This window comes from Lepidochelys kempii, chromosome 6 (genome assembly GCF_965140265.1).
Source record: "Lepidochelys kempii isolate rLepKem1 chromosome 6, rLepKem1.hap2, whole genome shotgun sequence".
In the NCBI taxonomy this organism is placed as follows: domain Eukaryota; kingdom Metazoa; phylum Chordata; order Testudines; family Cheloniidae; genus Lepidochelys; species Lepidochelys kempii.
In genome coordinates, this window is record NC_133261.1 from 95,171,847 (window position 1) to 95,192,836 (window position 20,990).

General features: G+C 42.8%; 1 protein-coding gene across 10 annotated transcripts in view; it reads left to right on the top strand.

The window, feature by feature from the left end:
• NRXN3 (neurexin 3) overlaps positions 1–20,990 on the top strand; it is a 1,402,093-nt gene that overhangs the window by 1,341,151 nt on the left and 39,952 nt on the right. For 6 of the 10 annotated variants that reach the window (XM_073349317.1, XM_073349319.1, XM_073349321.1 and 3 more), the window contains one exon: positions 6,986–7,061. In XM_073349317.1, the coding sequence (XP_073205418.1) occupies positions 6,986–7,061 (76 nt within the window). Of the gene's footprint in view, positions 1–6,985; positions 7,071–20,990 lie in introns of all 10 variants that reach the window. The other 4 variants (XM_073349326.1, XM_073349323.1, XM_073349320.1 and 1 more) reach the window with 1 other exon arrangement.

A 20,990-nucleotide genomic window follows, 5' to 3' on the forward strand; every position in this document is an offset into this window, starting at 1 on the left:
ACATCCCTTTGTAGGGAGATGCCTTGTTCATATCATTTTGACTAGAAAGCCCTTATGGAGTAATTAGATACCTGAAGTGGTTAGTGTGCAGTTGCCCGTAGATAATAATACTTAGCACTTAGCATCTTCAGAACACTGGGCAGGCATTAACTAATTAATCCTCACAATCCCCCTGGAAGACAGGTGAGTATTATCAACCTCATTTGACAAATGGGGAGAGATGCATCAAGAGGTTAAATTATTTTTACTAAGGCCATGAAAGCAGTTGGTGGAAAGCTCATAACGGAACTCAGGAGTTCCTGACCAACAGGCTTGTCATAAGTATAAAGGGAAGGGTAACCACCTTTCTGTACCAGCGGCACTGCTATGGGCACCCGCATGGCCCCACAGTATGCCAACATTTTTATGGCTGACTTAGAACAACGCTTCCTCAGCTCTTGTCCCCTAATGCCCCTACTCTACTTGCACTACACTGATGACATCTTCATCATCTGGACCCATGGAAAAGAATCCCTTGAGGAATTCCACCATGATTTCAACAATTTCCATCCCACCATCAACCTCAGCCTGGACCAGTCCACACAAGAGATCCACTTCCTGGACACTACTGTGCTAATAAGCGATGGTCACATAAACACCACCCTATACCAGATCGCTATGCTTACCTACATGCCTCCAGCTTTCATCCAGACCACACCACAAGATCCATTGTCTACAGCCAAGCTCTACGATACAACCGCATTTGCTCCAACCCCTCAGACAGAGACAACACCTACAAGATCTCTATCAAGCATTCTTACAACTACAATACCCACCTGCTGAAGTGAAGAAACAGATTGACAGAGCCAGAAGAGTACCCAGAAGTCATCTACTACAGGACAGGCCCAACAAAGAAAATAACAGAACGCCACTAGCCATCACCTTCAGCCCCCAACTAAAACCTCTCCAATGCATCATCAAGGATCTACAACCTATCCTGAAGGACAACCCATCGTTCTCACAGATCTTGGGAGACAGGCCAGTCTTTGCTTACAGACAGACCCCCAACCTGAAGCAAATACTCACCAGCAACCACACAACAAAAACACTAACCCAGGAACCTATCCTTGCAACAAAGCCCGTTGCCAACTGTGCCCACATATCTATTCAGGGGACACCATCACAGTGCCTAATCACATCAGCCACACTATCAGAGGCTCGTTCACCTGCACATCTACCAATGTGATATATGCCATCATATGCCAGCAATGTCCCTCTGCCACGTACATTGGCCAAACTGGACAGTCTCTACATAAAAGAATAAATGGGCACAAATCAGACATCAAGAATTATGACATTCAAACACCAGTCAGAAAACACAATCTTTGGTCACTCGATTACAGATCTAAAAGTGGCAATTCTTCAACAAAAAAACTTCAAAAACAGACTCCAACAAGAGACTGTTGAATTGGAATTAATTTGCAAACTGGACGCAATTAACTTAGGCTTGAATAAAGACTGGCAGTGGATGTGTCATTACACAAAGTAAAACTGTTTCCCCATGTTTATTCCCCCCCCACACACACACACAGTTCCTCACACGTTCTTGTCAACTGCTGGAAATGGCCCACCTTGATTATCACTACAAAAGGTTCCTACCCCCGCCCCCTTGCTGGTAATAGCTCACCTTACCTGATCACTCTTGTTACAGTGTGTATGCGTATATAAAATCTCCCCACTGTATTTTCTACTGCATGCATCTGATGAAGTGAGCTGTAGCTCACGAAAGCTTATGCTCAAATAAATTTGTTAGTCTCTAAGGTGCCACAAGTACTCCTTTTCTTTTTGCGGATACAGACTAACACGGCTGCTACTCTGAAACCTTTCAGTATACAGTGCTATAAAATCCCCCCTGGCCAGAGGCAAAACCCTTTCACCTGTAAAGGGTTAAGAAGCTAAGATAACCTCGCTGGCACCTGACCCAAAATGACCAATGAGAGGACAAGATACTTTCAAATCTGGAGCGGGGGGGGGGAACAAAGGGTCTGTCTGTCTGTGTGATGCTTTTGCCAGGAACAGATCAGGAATGCAGCCTCACAACCTCTGTTAGTTAGTAAGTAATCTAGCTAGAAATGCGTTAAATTTCCTTTTGTTTAATGGCTGGTAAAATAAGCTGTGCTGAATGGAATGTATATTCCTGCTTTTGTGTCTTTTTGTAACTTAAGGTTTTGCCCAGAGGGATTCTCTGTTTTGAATCTGATTACCCTGTAAGGTATTTACCATCCTGATTTTACAGAAGTGATTCTTTTACCTTTTCTTTAATGAAAATTCTTCTTTTAAGAACCTGATTGATTTTTCATTGTTCTTAAGATCCAAGGGTTTGGGGCTGTGTTCACCTGTACAAATGGTGAGGATTCTTATCAAGCCTTCCCCAGGAAAGGGGGTGTAGGGCTTGGGGGAAGACGTCTCCAAGTAGGCTCTTCCCCTGGTCTTTGTGTAAGACGCTTGGTGATGGCAGCATACGGTTCAAGGACAAGGCAAAGTTTGTACTTGGGGAAGTTTTTAACCTAAGCTGGTAAGAATAAGCTTAGGGGGTCTTTCATGCAGGTCCCCACATCTGTACTCTAGAGTTCAGAGTGGGGAAGGAACGTTGACAAGGCCCATGCTTATTTTCCATTAGACCATGCTGTCTTGTGAAGCTGCATCACCCTTTGCAGGTCATGTTGGTCTCATGAGATGGTCTTGAAAGTGACAGATTCCAGCCACAAGGCTTTCTGGTCTCCTAAGGGGCTCATTTGCTCTAGTTTTCTGCTCCTCCTCATTGAAATACTACCTAGTATGATTCATATGTTGGGTATGTGAACTGAAGGAAGTGCATGGAAAGCCAACATGTGTGGGCATTGGGAAAACAAATAGCGATGGAAGGATAAGGCATGTCTTGGGGAAAAATAATACAGGATGGTAGGTGGCAAGATGGCTTACTGAATTAGTCCTTCCTGTTGTTTCTAGCGATCTTGGCTTTGGTCAAAAAATTATACTAGCTTTGGTGGCCTTTCTTTCTAATCCTAATTTTTGTACATACAAAGCTATTACATAATCTGGCATTATCAGCAGCTGCAGTTAGGGTGCAGGGTGAGTTAGCTGGTCACAACTGAGGTGTGTTGGTAAAGCTGTGTTGGAGAGCAGTCCTGGAATAGCAAGACGTGCTGCAGGTCAGGACCGGCAGGATTGTTAGGTGTAGAATTGGGCGCCATCTGCTAGCATTTTGCCTGATTCTTGTCCACTCTAGCGGGCCCCTTTCTCAAGGCCTCCAGATTTGCTTACAGATTTTAAAAAAGATAACCTTAAAACACAGTATTTAGAATTGGGAAGGTGGCGGGGTGACAGAGGAAAGCCACTTGCAGTAAATCATTAGAATTCAGTTAAGCATCAGAATTGTATAAGCCTTTTCCCTTTAAACCATTTATCTAGGGGATGTACATATGTAGTCTGTGCAGTATATGCGATGCTCAGGCCTTGAGCTGACTTGTAGGAGGGAGAGGGAGCTGAAAGATGAAAAGGTGTCAGCCCAACTGCCTGCGCAGCTCTTTCTTGCTCACAGCTAGTGTCCTACTTCAAAGTTCTGCATCTGCCAGCTTCTGCAGGAGATGGTGCCAGCAAGAGGAGAAAGCAGATGTTCCAAGTGAGCTCCTTATTTTCCAGGAACACACTTGACTCAGATTGGCATTGCTGTTGGATTTGATTCCAAGCTTGTATCATCCAAAGTCATCATATGATATATAAAGGATCAACAAAAAAGCAGCATATTGTAATTGTCATGCTTATATCCTACTGCAACCAATCCATTTCTGCCTCCTCTCAAAGGTTTTTAGCCATAGCATCCTGGCTCTGAACTTGCCAAGTCCTCTAATCTAACAAAGAAAGCTCAATTTCTACAAGAGCTGTTGGTGATCCAGCAGGTCATGCAATTCCCTCAGAGTCCTTATCAATCCAGTATCCCAGCATGGACCTCTAGCACTTCTGGAAGTGTCCTCTTTCTTCTAAATATAAAACTTAGAAAGATCCTATGGTACTTCTTGCAAGTGGTAAGGGTGTCTGTGGTGTCCAGATTTCAGTGTGGTTAATTACATGCCATCCCAGCATTTTCAGTTCAGTACTCTTCACTTGTTATTTTGTAGTTTTGTAGTTTAATAGTTAACATGTTTCATTCCAGAGGCAGCTGCATTTCACTGTTGGGAAATATGCTTCCTATATGTATTGTTTATAAAGTGGTTTGGTATCCTTTTGGATGAATGATGCTTCTTAAAATATATCTGGTAGGAAGGAGGTTATAGGTACCGAACATACGTCTTGCACGTCTCTCCTCTGCCCACCCTGTGCTGAACAGACAGGCATTCTAGCCAATTCATTTAAAGTGAGAAATCAGCCTTAGCATTTCAACAAAACGTCTACCCCTACGAAGATGTCAGTTCAGCCAAAGAAAGAACCTTGGTACCAAAGCCAGCAAGATCTCTTTGAACATGATACTTGAAGTTCCTTACATTCTTCTACCTCCTGAACCACATGTGACATTCTTGAAGTCCAGAGCAAAAAGGTTGTAAGTAGACTGTTTTTTCCTCAGCCTGGCTCCTAAGAAGGCCATTTGCATAGTCAAAAATAACACAATATATAGACTAGGTGGTCTGATGCCTGTTTAACTAGCTGCTCTTCCAAGGCATAGGTCCCATGTAATCCATTCCCGATGGGCCACTGCAGGATTGTGCCCTCCAAATGTTTCCTAGTCCTCTGTCTGTCGAGTCCAAGATTAAGTGATTCATGTGATAAGACTTCCAGTACTATCCATGGGTTATTTTCTATGTGAGCCTCATAGATATTCCGATTTTATTTTTCTACATCTTAATTTCACCCCCTTACTCCTAGTCATATTCCAAGGCCCACCGTAACTCACCGAAATCAGAGAAATGTTAGGTTGGACCTGGTACCTTCAACACCACAGCAGGTGTGACCTATTTTGAAGTACTTGTTTTGTTCAGCAGCTCATAAAGAGCTTTGTGTGAAGAAGTGCCTGATACATTCAGCAGTACCTCAGGTATGTTCTAACTGAATATACTGACTAACTTCTTAATATACCAAACAGGAAGACGAGCAGTGTTCAGCTAGTACTTGGATTCTCCAGCAAAAACCCTACTAGATGAGTGTAACCCTTAGGAAAATGACCAATGGATGCAACCTGTGAGTGGCTAGTGACTAGTGTTTGGGTGTTCTGGGGTGGAGAGAGACTCTGCAGCCAAAAGGAGGAGAGATTAGATCAGGGCTTCCCTGCCTCACCTCCCCTACTGGCTCCCACACCGTCTCTCAGCTCAAGAAGCAGAAAGGGAGAGTGGCATGTGCCCACATCAGAGGCCAGTGTCGGGGCAAGGTTTCCTGGCACAAATCCAGGACAGCTCTGTGCTAAAGAACAATTGTGTAAGGAGCCTGGGGCTGGCTGCCCTCTTGAGAAAGAGCCCTTTGAGATAGTCATATGGGGGCTCGGAAGGTAAGGGAGTGCTCCTTTTGAGGAAGATGGAGAGTCCTTTGGTGGAATGAGGAGTTGTGTATTTGTAGTGACCTGAAGTCCCCAGGATGAATACACCTCTCCTGGGAACCTAAGTACAAGGTACTGAGGAAAATTACACTCCTCCTGAATGTCTATGAGTTAAGTAGCAGCTTGTGCCAGCCCCAGCAAGGACAGTTCTTACATGGATCTTCCATGAGTCCTTGCACTGATCCCATGGCTGTGTCTGATCTGCGGCTTTCTGCACCATGCCAGGAAGGAACAGGAAAGAGAGACTGTTTCAGTGGCAGACTTAGGTTGAGCTGATGCTGCTGAGGGTAGGATAATTTTCTACTATGTGCAGGAACATTATAACCTGTGTCCGGAGGCTGCCACAAAATCTCCCTAATGGTCCACATTACTAATTCAACTAATTACAGCAATTACATGAAGGAGTTGCTGCTGGGGAGAGAAGCCATTACACTTCTCCCTAACACACTGCAGTACATGCTGCTCATTATTTAGACCAGCAACAACAACAACAAAATTACCAGCTGGAAACTGCAAGTAACATACTGAAACTCACAAAGGCCAGGGATATTCTTAGTTTGCCGTAAGCCTTTCAGTGCCAGATCTTCCTTCCCACCTTCTGTACTGCTGCCGGTCCATTAACATTCGACTCTATCTCTCTACAGTTAGCAGACCAAACTGTACTTTGCACTATGTGGACTTATCTGGAATGGTCAGCGGCACAGAAGAATTGTGCCTGCATTACTTAGCAGTGCAGCAGTTGTGCTCTGTCTGGGTATATCTGGAATGTTTCCCAGTGCAGCAGGTGCATTCTACCTGGAGTGATTAGCAGAGCAGCAGGTGCCCTCAGCCTGAGTGCAAATGATGGGCTTAGCAACACAGCGTGCTTGTTCTCTGGGGGCAACTGATACATTTGGCTGCACAGGAGGTGTCTGTTATTTGACTGCATCTAGTATGTTTAGCTGTACAGTAACTGCATTCAACCTCAAAGTCCCTAGTATGCTCAGCTGCAGAATGGACCTATGTGGTATTTCAGCAGAACACCAGATGTGCTCTAACTGGACATACTTTGGCTGTATCTGTACCATTTGCACGCCCAGCACGTGTTTTACGTGGGTGTACCTAGTCTGTTCAGTAGCACAACAGGTTCAACTTGGTATATTAAACAGCATAGCGGGGACACTGTATCTGTACATACCTGAAATATTCAGCAGCACAGTGGAATAATTTTACCTGGTATAATGGAAACCAACATTATGGAAGGTGTACAATACCTAGACATGTCTGGAATGTTGAACAGAACTCAAGCATTTTAAAAAGATGCAATTGAAAATATTTTCCCAGGAATGTTAACTGCCTCTGTTACAATCTTTTTGGTAGGAAATGCCTTATCACTTTTTTTCTTTTTTTCCCTCTTCTTTGATCCCTTCCTTCACGTGCTAGACCACTGATGACATTGTTTCATCCGCTGAATGTTCCAGCGATGACGAAGACCTCATTGAATGTGAGCCGAGTACAGGTAAGTCAGGTCAGTCTTGTTTTGCTTGCTTTCTTATTTCATTTGCAAAAAACAATACATACACATATATATATATATGTGTGTGTGTGTGTGTGTGTGCGCTTGTGTGTGTGTGAATTTATACATATATATAGCTATATGTGTATATGTAATATACATATACATATATAGTATATAAAATACAAATTTATACAGCCAAGCATCAGATCCCATGGAGTTGGCAATAACAAAAGACAGAGACGTAATAACCTCTCAGTTAATGGAAAGCTGTTTTCACAGGAAGCCAAACTTCCTGGAACCAGCCCCTAATTAATTAATTAATAGTTAACAGTTGTGCTACGTATTTGTAGCAGCCATTGTGCTGCTCAGGTGGAGAGGAAGAAATTGATGTGGTCCAAAGCATATATTAAAGGTGGACGGACTGAGGGGCGAAAGAGAGAGAAGAGAGTGGAGCAATAAAGAATGGTCAATACTATTTAATCCTCATTAATCGTTATTCTGAGGATATGCTGCAAAAATATATTTGTCCATGGGATTCTGAATGCAGTTAACATGGTACTATATTCATACTAGTTTTGTTCTCTGTGTGCCTAGAGAACTTGGGGAGTATCACAGTAAATGCAAAATTAGTATTAAGTTGTGCCATGTTACCTGTAATGATGCTTCAAAATGTATCCATTAAGAGTCAACAGAAGTGTAGCCATTTGAAAATGATTTGACTCCTCCCTTTAGACCCAGATACATTTTGATGGTTTGATGGCTTTACTTTCTGGTGAGATATATATGATGTGATATCCAGCAGGCAACTGCAGTCTGTTTTATTTCTTACAGACTTTTTCAAGTCGTCTTTTTGAGGCTTGCCATGAGTTAAGCATTTATATAATAGAGAACAGATATCATCGAATTTCTGTGTACATTAAAAAATGGAGTTTGGTTAGACTCTTACATCATTAAAGGTGAAACACATAAATAGTTTGTTTAATTTTTGTTTTTGTTTTGTTTTTGCTTTGGTTTATTATTTGTTTGGGGTTATTTTTCTTTTTGCTAAAAAGCCCCCATAAAATGTTCTGTTCATAGTTTCCTGAAGCTTTCAGATTAATATAGTCATAATAATAAAAGTCACCCAAAGCTAGTGCTTTCATATTTCTTTTCCACCTTTCATAGGCAGCCTGCGTTTTTTGGTTGTTGTGGGTTTTTTTTTTGTTTGTTTGTTTTTTTGGTAGAACTTGGTCATGCAATAACTAACATGGCTTTGGACTGTAGCTGGGAAATTCCACAGTGGAACCACTAGGGAAGGCAGTGACACTCAGGCAGATGCAAGCAAATGGTAGAGCCTCTCCCCTCTATCCCTTCTACCAGATCAATATAAAGGTCTATGCACTTAGCCAGGCAGGTAGTTGAAAACTTTTCCTCCAACATTTTCATGCAGCTGGGGTTACGTAACCAGGCTCAGCTGTACTTGGCAGTGCTCCACTGCCTGGCATTCAGCATATTTTCTGTAATCCACAGTGGAGTTAAGGCTGTCCTACATCCCAGCCTGGCAATCATGAGACTAGGTTAGCATGTAAACAGCTGACTCAGAGGTGGGTACAAGTGGCACAGTAAGACCTACCATAGAGACAGGCAGCAGTGAGTCACTGGGAATCAGCACAGTGGCGCCTTATTAAGACAAGGCCATGGAATTTAGTGCCATGCACAAAGGACTGAAGAAACAGAAACTATTGGTTCGTCCATTTAAAGACCCCTACTAATCTTCAAAGATCTCAATAAACTTTCATTTTTTCTTTGACTGTCAAAATGGAAGTATTTTCTGATTTTTATCAGCCTGCTCCTCTTGTCCATTCCCTGCAATGCAATAGAGTCATTGATTTATAGATTCAAAAGCCAAAAGTGACTATTGTGATCATCTAGTCTGATCTCCGTTATAACACAGGCTTCCCCAAAATAATTCCTAGAGCAGATCTCTTAGAAAAAACATCCAGTCTGTGTCACAGCTCTTTTCATGGTGATGAATTGTGATGGTACAGAATGGTACATTCTGTGATGGTACATTCATCTGAGAATGTAACATCAGTGAATGAGTCAAGCCTGGAGGAGCAGGCTTCTAAAATAGGAAGAAGCCATTGCACTAATATTTTGGAATATTCCACTAGGTGCCCTAAATACCTTTGAAAATCTGGCCTGTAGGAGCCGAAGTCCCATTGAAAGTATAAGTGACTTCGGCACTTTTGAAAATTTGGTCCCAAAACGTCTCTGTGCCTCATATATACAATGGGGATTACCCCTCCCTAGTGCCTCATTGAGAGGGTAAGGTGATACACTGACGTCAGTAGAGTGCCTCAGGATTTACACTGGTACTGAGTGGAGGAGTTGACTGGCCCACTGGCCAAGTGATCTTTGCTGTGGATGCTCACTTATGCACTTGGGATTAAATCCTCTCAGCAGCACTAGTGTGCAAAGTCAGTAGAGGGAGAAGCAGCAGGGCTATATCAGTCACAGTGCAAGGAGAGGTGGATGGCTAATATACCAGATCCTCCCACACACAGAGTTATGATCTGAAGACCTATGGTCACTCCTCCACTGGATAGCAAGTATGTTGCTGTGGACAAGTGCTAGCTGGGGCTTACTTTACTCCTCAATTAGATATCTTCTGTCTACACTACAAAGTTAGCTCAGCTTAACTACATCACTCAGGGCTGCGAAAAATTTCATTTTCTGTGCAATGTACAGTAACTCCTCACTTAACGTCCTCCTGCTTAACGTTGTTTCAAAGTTACGTCACTGCTCAATTAGGGAACATGCTCGTCAAAAGTTGTGCAATGCTCCCTTGTAACATCGTTTGGCTGCCTGCTCTGTCCACTGCTTGTAAGTTTTTGTGGAAGAGCAGTGACTTTACAAGGGAGCATTGCACAAGTTCCTCTTCTCCGCCTCCTCCCCCTCCCTCCCAGTGCTTCCCCCACTGCCAAACAGCTGTTTGGCTGCGCTTAGGACTTTCTGGGAGGGAGGGGAGGAGAGGGGAAGTACTGAGTCTCCACTCCTTCCCCTCCCTTCCAGAAAATCCTAAGCGCTGCCAAACAGCTGTTTGGCAGCAGGGAAGCGCTGGGAGGAAGGGGGAAGTGCCACATCTCCGCTCCTCCCCCTCGCTCCCAGAAAGTCCTAAGCACCGCCAAACAGCTGTTTGGTGGCACTTAGGAATTTCGGGAGGGGGGAAGGAGGGAGCGGGGATGCAGCATGCTCTGGAGAGGAGGTGGAGTGAGGGTGAGAGGAGGTGAGCCTAGAGTGGAGTGGGGACAGGAAGGGGCAGGCCTAGAGCATCCCCTGGCAAAGTTGGCGCCTGTTCTTCTCCGGGTAAGCTGCCACTGCTGCTGCGAAGGTGCTTCCTAGTGTCCTTGCCTGCAGTGGGCTGTGCCTGTGTGGGGTAAGCCAGGGGCACTTCCCAACCACAGTACAGTATTGGACAATATATAATGCCTTTTGTCTGCCCCAAATTTTTTGCCTTGGAACCTAACCCCCCGCATTTACATTAAATCCTATGGGAAAATTGGATTCGTTTAACATCGTTTCACTTAAAGTTGCATTTTTCAGGAGCATAACTACAACGTTAAATGAGGAGTTACTGTAATTAGGCTGACCAAAGTCCTGTTGTAGACACTTCTAGGTCAATGGAAGATTTATGCTGTTGACCTAGATACCACCTCCTGGAGAGATGGATTTACTACAGTGATGGAAGAACCACTTCTGATGCTGTAGTAAGTGTCTGCACTACAGTGGTGCAGATGTGCCGCAATAACGTTTCTAGTGTAGATATACCCTCAGTGTCAGAACCCACCCCATCCCCCAATTTCAAAGGAAGTAGAATGGTCCTTTTGATATTTCTGAAATCAGCAGAAAAGTACATGGGTCCCTTGAACCATCCTGTTCTGGTCAGCAGACCCCTGTGGTGGAGGGTGCATTGGACGTGTCTCAGTACCCTCTTGCTTCACCAGCCAGGGCACGATTTGGCCATTTGCAAGGATCTCTTCCTTTAGCAGATACCCCAGAGAGAGAAAGAACCAGATGGTTTTACTTGTGTTTTTAATCAAACTCATTTAAAGTTGCTTCCTCCTGTTCTGCTGGCAGGTCAGTGTATTTTACACTACCCTGTGGCTTTTCTTTTCAGTTCTGCAACAAATGGGAAATTAAAAGACAGACCCAATTCAGGCCCCATCATGTTCCTCTGATAATGGGTAACCTTTAAAGCCCCTGAGCTTGTTCCAGATGTCAGGACGTGGCTTTGCTTCACACCCAGAGCTATGATCCAGTAACCTATCCATTACCAAACACAAATGGTTACCCTACTGCAGCTGTGAGATGTGATGCATACCAGAGTAAGGTCATTGTGCAATACACAAGCACAATGAGTCAAGGTCAGGAGAGAGTCTCCTCCTTCAATTCAAAGCGTTTCAGATTTCATGTGAGTCAGACTCCAATCCCCAGAGCCAAATATATTCCTATGGTTTTTTTTCTGGGTCCAATCCAACACCCAGAGGAGACCATTTTCAGATTCTGGTTTGAATGTGTTTAAAGATGGCAGAAAATCATGAGATTTGCATCTCTTTGAGGTCAAAAATGTCATGAGACCTACTTGTGAGATGTCAGCACCATTGAACCCAAGGCCTAATTCTGCATTGAATCCAAACCTTGAACCTCAACATACAGCTACTCTGGATCCAAATACCTCTAGCCCACTTCGATAAAAGTAAAAGATGTATAAAAACGAAACTTGCTTCTCCAGCTCTTTTTTGTATAGGGGCTGTGCTGGCCATCTCCCAGCACAGCAGGGATGGCAGGCAACTTGCACTTCTACAGGCAAACTTACTGCTGCTAGGAGCCTGCAACCTGCATGTCAGTTGAGCTCCCTGTTTATACCCCAGATTCTCTCCCTGACATTCCTGTCCTGGCTCTGATCAAGCTTGGGTCCATCTGTCATGTAACCACACATACCTATGGAAGTGTACCTAAAAAGCAGTGGTAGCACTATAAATGAGTCTAATAACAATCCCTTTGAAAAGTAATAACAGAAAAGTGGTTGATGGTCTAAAGATAAGAAAGTTTGACATTCATCTTCGTGCAGAAGGCCCTAAATACCTCATATATGCCACTTAAAACCCTAATACAGGGGTAAAGTAGGACTTAAATGGCACATAGGGTGCTGGGGAGAAAGTCACCCAAAATGGAGAGATTTCCCTCCTCTGCATTAGTGCTGAATTGCTTGTTATAATCAATTCTCTAAGTGTGCCCAAGATACCATATTTATATCTGGATCTGGATTTCAAATACTCCCAAAGTCTGGGGTACTCAGGCCAAAGGTGTTGGTTTGGCCCATTCTAGAGGTAGAAGTCATTTGTGCAATTCAGTTCCAGATTTTGGTTCAGATTTCTCACACCCCCAAAGTTGGGTCCAGTGTGTTGACACGGCATATTAGAGAAAGAGGCAGCCACTGTGCTGTTCTGATCATGCATCTACAATCAGTGGGTGGAAGATTTTTAAAGCTATTCTGTGCAAAGTTTGAACCTGGAGGGTATTTGTGTGTCTGAGCTATAAGCCCTCAGCAAAATGAGGAGTAAATTTCATCTGCCTTTAACACAGCCTCCAGTGTCCTGAAAATCATGGTTCTCTTTTCTTAACAGCTGCTGTTGTAACTCAGCACCATTACCCTTTCATCCGTCAAGTTTGTCCTTATAACCCTTTGGGACTGACTCAGATTAAATGCATATAATTGGGCAGTGAGTTGGAATTGCAGCCCAGCACACTTATGGTATTAGTCAAAACAACAATACCCAAACACTTGCCAGTAAACCGAGATCCTGTAACATAACCTCTAGGAATGATCCGCAGCTATGAGGTAAACCTCCCAGGCCCCCTGGGTTCACACAGACAGTGGGTTTCTAACTGCTTTGGTTGCAGGCTTCTAGTTTTTACTAGCCTGACTGACTTTCCCAGCCTTTTTCAAGAGGAATTTATTTGGTGTATTTCATTCATCCAAAAAACTTAACCTGAGGCTGACTCTAGCAAATCAAACCAGAAGGCTTTTCCCAGGAGGGAGTCAATGTGCCAAACCTTCAGCAGAAACCCAAAGACCTGTAATTCATGCCCTGAAACATGAAAACATCGACTGCATTTACCTATGTGTGTGTGACAAATATACACACCTACACGGTAGGCACATATATCTATATATACAGAAGCTAGTATACATGCAACTGTGAACACACTATTCTACTTTATGCGCCAGACTAATCCATGGGTTTCCATTTTCTGTCAACGTAACCCTGAGTGCTAGGGCTCCACAGTGGAAAGTCTGCCAAGGACACAGGCTTTAGCTGCAGAAAGCAGCAGGGCAGGGCACACTGTCTCTTCCACTAGGGATCTGCAGGCAAGTAGCCAGCAGGAAAAGCACAGTGCTGGGTGGAAGGAATCATGGGTAGGAAAATCAGGGGAAATGCTGATTCAGCGCAACCCTCCTTCAGCTAGCACCACTGGGCTTCTATGGAGCACCCAGTGGATTTGAAAGCTGTCTTCCATCACACCCATCTCCAGCAGGAACTCTGTGAGACATGTTCTGCTGCTCACCCCTCAATGTCAAATCCTCTGACCAGAGATCCCGCATCAGGCAAAATGAATGTTACCCTGTTTCTGTCTCTGGGGCTCACATTCTGCCCTTAAATGTGTGTGAATGGTACACACTGCCTTTAGTGTGACACTCACAAAGGGGATACTTTGGGCTCAAATTGTGCAGCATAGCTCTCAACTCCTCAGCCACACAGAACGCAAAGGACCTAAAGTGAGAGAGAGACAAGGGGAACAGAAGGGCCCGATGTAAATCCTGACACAGGCATCATTTCTCAAGCACAAATACAATCCACCTCATCTTCCAGAGGCTACATTTCCACGGTTAGTCATTCACAACAGCCAGAGTGAAATGATACTAAGACCTTGACTTTTACCTCCATCAACCCTCCCACTGGCTTGGGGCACCGAGAAAATACAGGACTGAGTCCCAGGTGCGTGGGTCTGAAATGAGGACTATCCTTGTGGGGCAGAATTACATGAGGTGACATTTGTAATGACAATGGCTGCTTGATGGAACTTTCTGGCTACAGATGTTTTTTATGGCCAAAACAAAAGAACAAGTTTTACTGATCACTTATGCAGAGCCTTCTGGGTTTTTTTCCCACCCTCCTTTTTATGTTATATTTTTATTTTGGCTTTGGTTTTCAGGGGGTTGATCCTTCTATATAAGCCCCAAACACCCCCTCGAGTTTATATAGTTTAGATCTATATATACACTGTATACAGTATATATATACATATGTATATATACTAAAGTAATGTGAGACCAATATCTGCAATAGTCCCTATCATCCAATCACATGTTTACACAGAAATTCATGCCCTCATCTAACCCCAGCATCCACTGATATGGACAGATGCATGATACTGTTAATTCTTGGTGAATAAAGCATGTTTTTTTCTTTTTCTTTGGAGGGTTTTTTCCCCCTATTTTCCTTTTATTTATTTATTTATTTATTTGTTCGTTTTTCAAGGAATAGTTTCATCTGCCAGTTAGCCTTGGGGAGGAATGGGGCAGAGAGAATAAAAAATTATACAGCTATATCCATCAATATATACACATAAGGCTCCATGTATATATAGATAGATATATACGTTGTATATATTTGAAGAACATTTTCTGTCGTTTCGCCTCATCTTGTGCCGCATGAATTTTTGGTGATTGATATTTTAGTTACCTTTATTTTATTTTATTTTTTTTAATCATGATGATGCCATATTGCTATTTTTTTAATTTTTAAAGTTGTTGTAATTTTTGGTTTGTATTTTTGGAGTAATTCCAACAAAATAATGATTAAATCAACTTGCGAGAGAGAGAGATAGCTCTGCAATCCAACAAAGGCAACAAAATCTTTTCTTGCCATCCTAAAAATTCAAACTTCCAGATTAAAAAAGACATCCCAAGAAAGTTGTGTGCAAAAGAATGAAGATTCTCACCCCCCGCATGCCTTTCTTTTTATTCTCCCTTTTATTTCCTTCCTTTTTTTGCTTCTGCACAGACCCTCTCTTGTCACCTCCCCCTTTTTACATTTCTTTTCATTAAAAAAAAAGCAAGAACTGTTTCTTCTTCCCCCACAAAAGACAAAAAACAAGGCAAAAAAAAAAAAACCCTTCCAACAATAAAATCCCTACAAACTGCAGATGGCATAAAAAGAATTTTATTGCAAGTGCAGAATATCTGTTGTATCTTTATTTCTGGGTCAGTGTAAGATCATTTTTGTGGCATGCTGTAGTTTTAGCTGATTAACTAACCATGGCCTTCATTAATCTGTGCATGAGCTGTGATGACGCCATTTTGTGTTTCATCAGAGCTATGCAGTCAGGCTAACCCAGCAAGTCTGTAGTGCATGATTTGGGAGATTATTTTTAACTTTTATTTTTAGTTGAATTATTATTTACTCTTTTTGGATGAGTTGTACCAATACCAGTGGCTGCCTCTGCAGTCTCAATGTTATATTTATTTATTTTTAGGGGGTTTTTTTCCTATTTTTTTAAAATCTTGGTAGCGATCTTGTGTCTTGTCTGTGTCCATCTGTCTTGTCAGTGTGTCTTGGAGTCCATTGTTCAGGTGTTGTTATGTGATTCTGTTCTCTGTTCGTTAGATGTTGTTTGAATCCCTCGCACCCTCTCACTCCCCCACCCCCCGCGTCCTCCGCCTTCCCTTTTAACCTTCACTAGAGGAAACTTCACAAAGGGGCAAAAAGCTTTTCCTGATATTCTGATGCCAGGATTGCAGTATGGAAATCATAAGGTGCCTTTATAACCTGTCAATGGAGACAAATTTTGCAGCTGGAAAGTACTTGCCAACCCTTGTTGTTTTCATTTCACTTAGAACTGCTTTACTGACCTAACATTAAAGTGACTTCTTTGTACAAGAACAGCATTTCCATATGCCAACACCTTACACAGCAAAGCCATACTGTGTCTATGCACAGCTAGCTTAGTCTCTGGGAAAAGCTACATGCAATTGAGGCTATATGTTAAATTTAGAGGGGCCTTTTTGGCACTGCTGAAAAAAAATGTGGCACTCTGCCAAAGCAATTTCATGTATTGATGTATGGATTTTTTTCTAAAATTTACAATGCAGTTGTAGTCTGGAAAGGGACTCCATAAGAACAGTGCCTCTTCACTCCACAGAACAGTTCCCTGTATATTGAGTCGTGTCTGCCCTTTTTACTGCCACCAAGACTGAACTGTTTTGCTCTTGTTAGCTCCTGAGGATCTTCTGGGAGCGTTAGCTGGAGTCTGTTCTGCCTTACAGATCAGCAGAACATTGTCAGCTAAATTCCAACTTCAGAATCTTTATTGCTGGGGTGACATACGGGCAGAAAGAGCAGAGCTGGGTTTTCAGATGCCAGGTTGAGTTTGTAGCCTTGTTTGTTAGAAAAATAATCTTTTAGCTTGTACGATTAAACAATTTCTGCTCCCATTGCATTCCATGGAAGTTTTGCCATTTATTTGACTGGGACACACATTTATTAGCAACAGAATAAATTTGGAAACCAACTATGCCAGTTTCATCCTGTCACACTAACCAGATTTTAGGGCAAACCTTAGTCAGGTTCTAACTTCCAGCTGTTGCAAAAGGGGCAAGGAGCTGATATTCTCTGCTTCTCCAGCTCTATTGCTTGCTCTTTGCTGTGTCTACCAATTGGTGCCCAAATACTTTAGCTGGACATAACCAGTTAGCAGAATTCTACTTTTGATGGCCAGAGCTAACTCTGGCTGATCATAGTGGAATCAGTAAGCAGTACCTCGACCAAGTGAGATGCTAAGGAGCAACTCTGGCTGAGTCTGAGGATGTGTGCTAAGTAGAGATGGGCCCAAACCAAAACCCCAAATCTGAACAACGCAGAACTTTGGGATGATTGGATCTGGGTGTGAATTTTGCAGCTTGGCCCCATCTCCAATGTTCAGCAGATCTGAGCTGACTTTCATTTTGTAGGTATCCTGCACTTATGAACTGGGCTAGACAATAGACAGCACTATTGACTGTACGTGATCAGTGCCTTTTGGACTTAAAAACCCATCTTTGTCCATCATTGTCTAAGGCTTCAATGGATTAGGCTGCAGCCATTGGATTCAGTGACAGGTTTCAGAATAGCAGCCGTGTTAGTCTGTATCCGCAAAAAGAAAAGGTGGACTTGTGGAAAGGTTATGCTCAAATAGATTTGTTAGTCTCTAAGGTGCCACAAGTGCTCCTTTTCATTTTGTGGATTCAGTGAATTCATCTCATATCAATGGGGGAATGATGCACAGAACAGAGCCAATATCTCTTGCAGTTGGTATGCAAGAACCCTCATGACACATTTTCATGCGCACATTTAGCTATGAAGTCTAAAATCCCGGCTATCCTACAGGAAGAGATGGAATTCACTTTACAGGGCAGGTGGAATGTTAAGGTCCCAGGATTGTCTTCACTTCTTTATTTCAGGGCCTTCAAGTATTTATTTCTGAGCTAGTCGTGCTTATACCAAATTGATCCAAATAGAAACCAGGTTTACTGACCTGAGGAGTGCCTATTATCTGCTTAGTCTGGGGTTTGCCAAAGGAGGATGGTGGTAGGACATCTTAACATCTCAAGAGTTTAGTTTAGTTGATACTGGCCAATATATTGTTTTTGTTGTCATATTTGCACAGGACTCCAGACTTAATAACCTTTTTTTTCTGCCATAAATACCAAGAGTCCTATCGTGACTTAATCAAGAAGAAAAAAGGAAGTTGTTTGATCTGGAACATTTAATTGAGCATTATCAAATCTGGAAAAATAATAACAATATATTAATTTTAAACCTTATTAGGTTTAGCTTTTAAATCTCCACAAATTAAATTTTCACATAGAGTAACTCTTAGTAAATCTGAAGACCTTCCATTTAGTTGCAGTAGTTTGTTAGGTGTTATTTAATTAAACCAATTGCTTACAATGAACAAAGGTATTGTATTACCCTCTATTGGATGGAATTAGGGTTGCTCATCTGGGCATCAGAGGTCCTGTACTGCTAACAGCAAAGGAGAGCCTCAAGGTGAAGGTGCTTTTAGAGCAGAAAGATCTGAGGTTTACTCCTGCTGCATCATGAAGTTCTGAGGGGCCACGGTGTTGCAGCATACGTTATAAATTCATGACAATAAATCCAAGGCTGGGCATGAAATGTTGCTGCAGACTGCAGAGTGACTGCTGAGTTTGCCTTATACAGTCATTGCAGAGTCACGTTTAGCTCTCTGGTTTGTAAAGTTGTTGAAGATAACGGGGGCATAAGAAGTGCAATATAATATCCTGTTCTGTTCCATTTTATCCTAGATAAGACCATAAATGGTTTACTAATACTTGAAATGTTGTTTCAGTTTCTGCTTTCATTGTCTCTCCGGGAGCAGACATTGCTAGCTTGGACAAGTTGTGACATACTTCATTGGCCAGCAGAGTGTTGTGTAGTTGTTAGAGCAGACGATCAGGAGTCTAGATTCCAGAGTTCTTTTCTGAGCTCTGACACTGATTCACTCTGTGACCTTCCCATTATATGCTTCACTTCATCCATCTGTAAAGTGTGGGAAAGGAAATAATACTTAGCTACATAACCTTGGGTGGGGGGCAGCTGAGACTTAATTGATTAATCATTTTAAATGATCTTGGCTACGCAGATGAAAGTTACTATATAACAGAGTGATAGTATTATTAACTAGTACAAAGTGTTATAATGATTAGTGTATTAGTTCTAAGCCTTATTATCATGATTGAATTATGAATAGCCAAGGCCTGCTGTTGCTATTAGTTGCTATGGTTTCTTGTTGAAACAATGGTTTTTAGATACTGTACGTTTCATATCAAGTACATACATGTGTGTGAACTTGTAGCAGTAGTTAGGAGGGTAATGCCAACTACCATTCCTGTATTAACCCCACCACAATGTGCTACTCCTTATCCCAATGAAAGTGTAAAATCTGCAATGCCTGGGGGTCATTCACAGGGCTCCCTTTGGTCCCTTTCATTTTCAACTAGCTTTAGTAGGAACCAGAAGTTGCTCCCCGGCCTGTGCTGTTTGGTGGTCAGTGTGAAACGTTCTTGGTCCACTTCTGTCAAGGTTCCTTCCCCACTCTGAACTCTAGGGTACAGATGTGGGGACCTGCATGAAAGACCCCCTAAGCTTATTCTTACCAGCTTAGGTTAAAACTTCCCCAGGGCACGATTCTTTGCCCTTGGATTAGGTAAAATGCTGCCACCACCAAGTGCTTAACAAAGAACCAAGGAAAAGGACCACTTGGAGTTTCTATTTCCCTAAACACCCCCTTTCCTGGGGAGGCTTGAGGATAAACAAGATGAGCACAAACCCCTTGGATTTTTAAGACCCAAAAAACCCAATCAGATTCTTAAAAATCAGAACTTTATTAAAAGAACAAAAAAAAAAGATAAGAGAACAACTCTGTAAAATCAGAATGGAAGATAATCTTACAGGCAGTCAGATTCAAAACATAGAGAATCCCTCTAGGCAAAACCTTAAGTTACAAAAAGACACAAAAACAGGAATACACGTTTCCTCCAGCGCAGCAAATTTACAAGCCAAAAAACAAAGAAAACCTAACACATTTTCTAGCTAGATTACTTACTAACTCTGTAGGAGTTGGAGAGCTTGCCTCCTTGATCTGTTCCCAGCAAAGGTATCACACAGACAGACAAAAACCTTTCTCCCCCGCCCCCCTCCAGATTTGAAAGTATCTTGTCCCCTCATTGGTCATTTTGGGTCAGGTGCCAGCGAGGTTACCTTAGCTTCTTAACCCTTTACAGGTGAAAGGATTTTGCCTCTGGCCAGGAGGGATTTTGTAACACTGTACACAGAAAGGTGGTCACCCTTCCCTTTATATTTATGACAACTTCCTACTGGGAAAGGTGATGATCATCATAACTGGCACTAGGGCCTTGATCCACAAAGGTATTTAGGGGCCTATGAAATCAGTTAAATTATTTCAAATCAATGAGAGTTAGGTGCATAAATAACTTTGAGGATCTGGGTATAAATGAGCTACCTTTTAGCAGTCTCAGCAAACAAGCTAATGCAGAGGTTCTCAAACTGTAGTCCATGGACCACCAGTGGTCCACAAACTCCATTCAGGTGATCCGCAGATAGTTCCTCCAAGGTGCTCACCTGGGCAGCCGTACATGAGAGAATGAAGGGCCAGCCACCTAATTAGCGGAGCCGCACAGACATGTGTCCACTAATTAGGTGCCTAGACCCTGGAAAAGATGCACATATAAGGTGAGTTGGTGGCCTTGGGTGGGATAGGGGGTAGGTGGGAGGGAGCAGTGGGGTGAGAAGAGGGGGTGTGGGGAATTTGGGTTGTGCAAGGCTGAGGTGGCCAGAAAAAGAAGCGACTTTCCCCAGCTCCAGGGCTGCGGCTGCAGGGGAGAAATGGCCCTCCTTCCCAGCCTCAGCTCTGTGACCGCTGTGGTGTGGGAGAGACCCCCCTCCTTCCCAGCCCCAGCTTGGGGGCTGCTGCGGTGGGGGAGAGAGGGCACATCCATCGCATTAGTACGATAAGGCTACTGATATTAAAATATGAGTTGTGTGCTCTTATTTATAGAACAAAAAAAGTTAATTATTATTTTGGGTTTTTTTATATAGCACTTTTATCCAGAGGGCTTTACAGTAGTTAGCAAATGGTACAAAAGACATTTGGAAAGATCATTAAGTGGTCCGCCGAGACCCTCAGCAATTTTCAGGTGGTCCGCGAAAAAAAAACATTTGAGAACCACTGAGCTAATGATTGAATGGGAAAGGGTACTCAACTCCCCTCTCATCCCTAGACTCCAAATCAGAACTGAGGTAC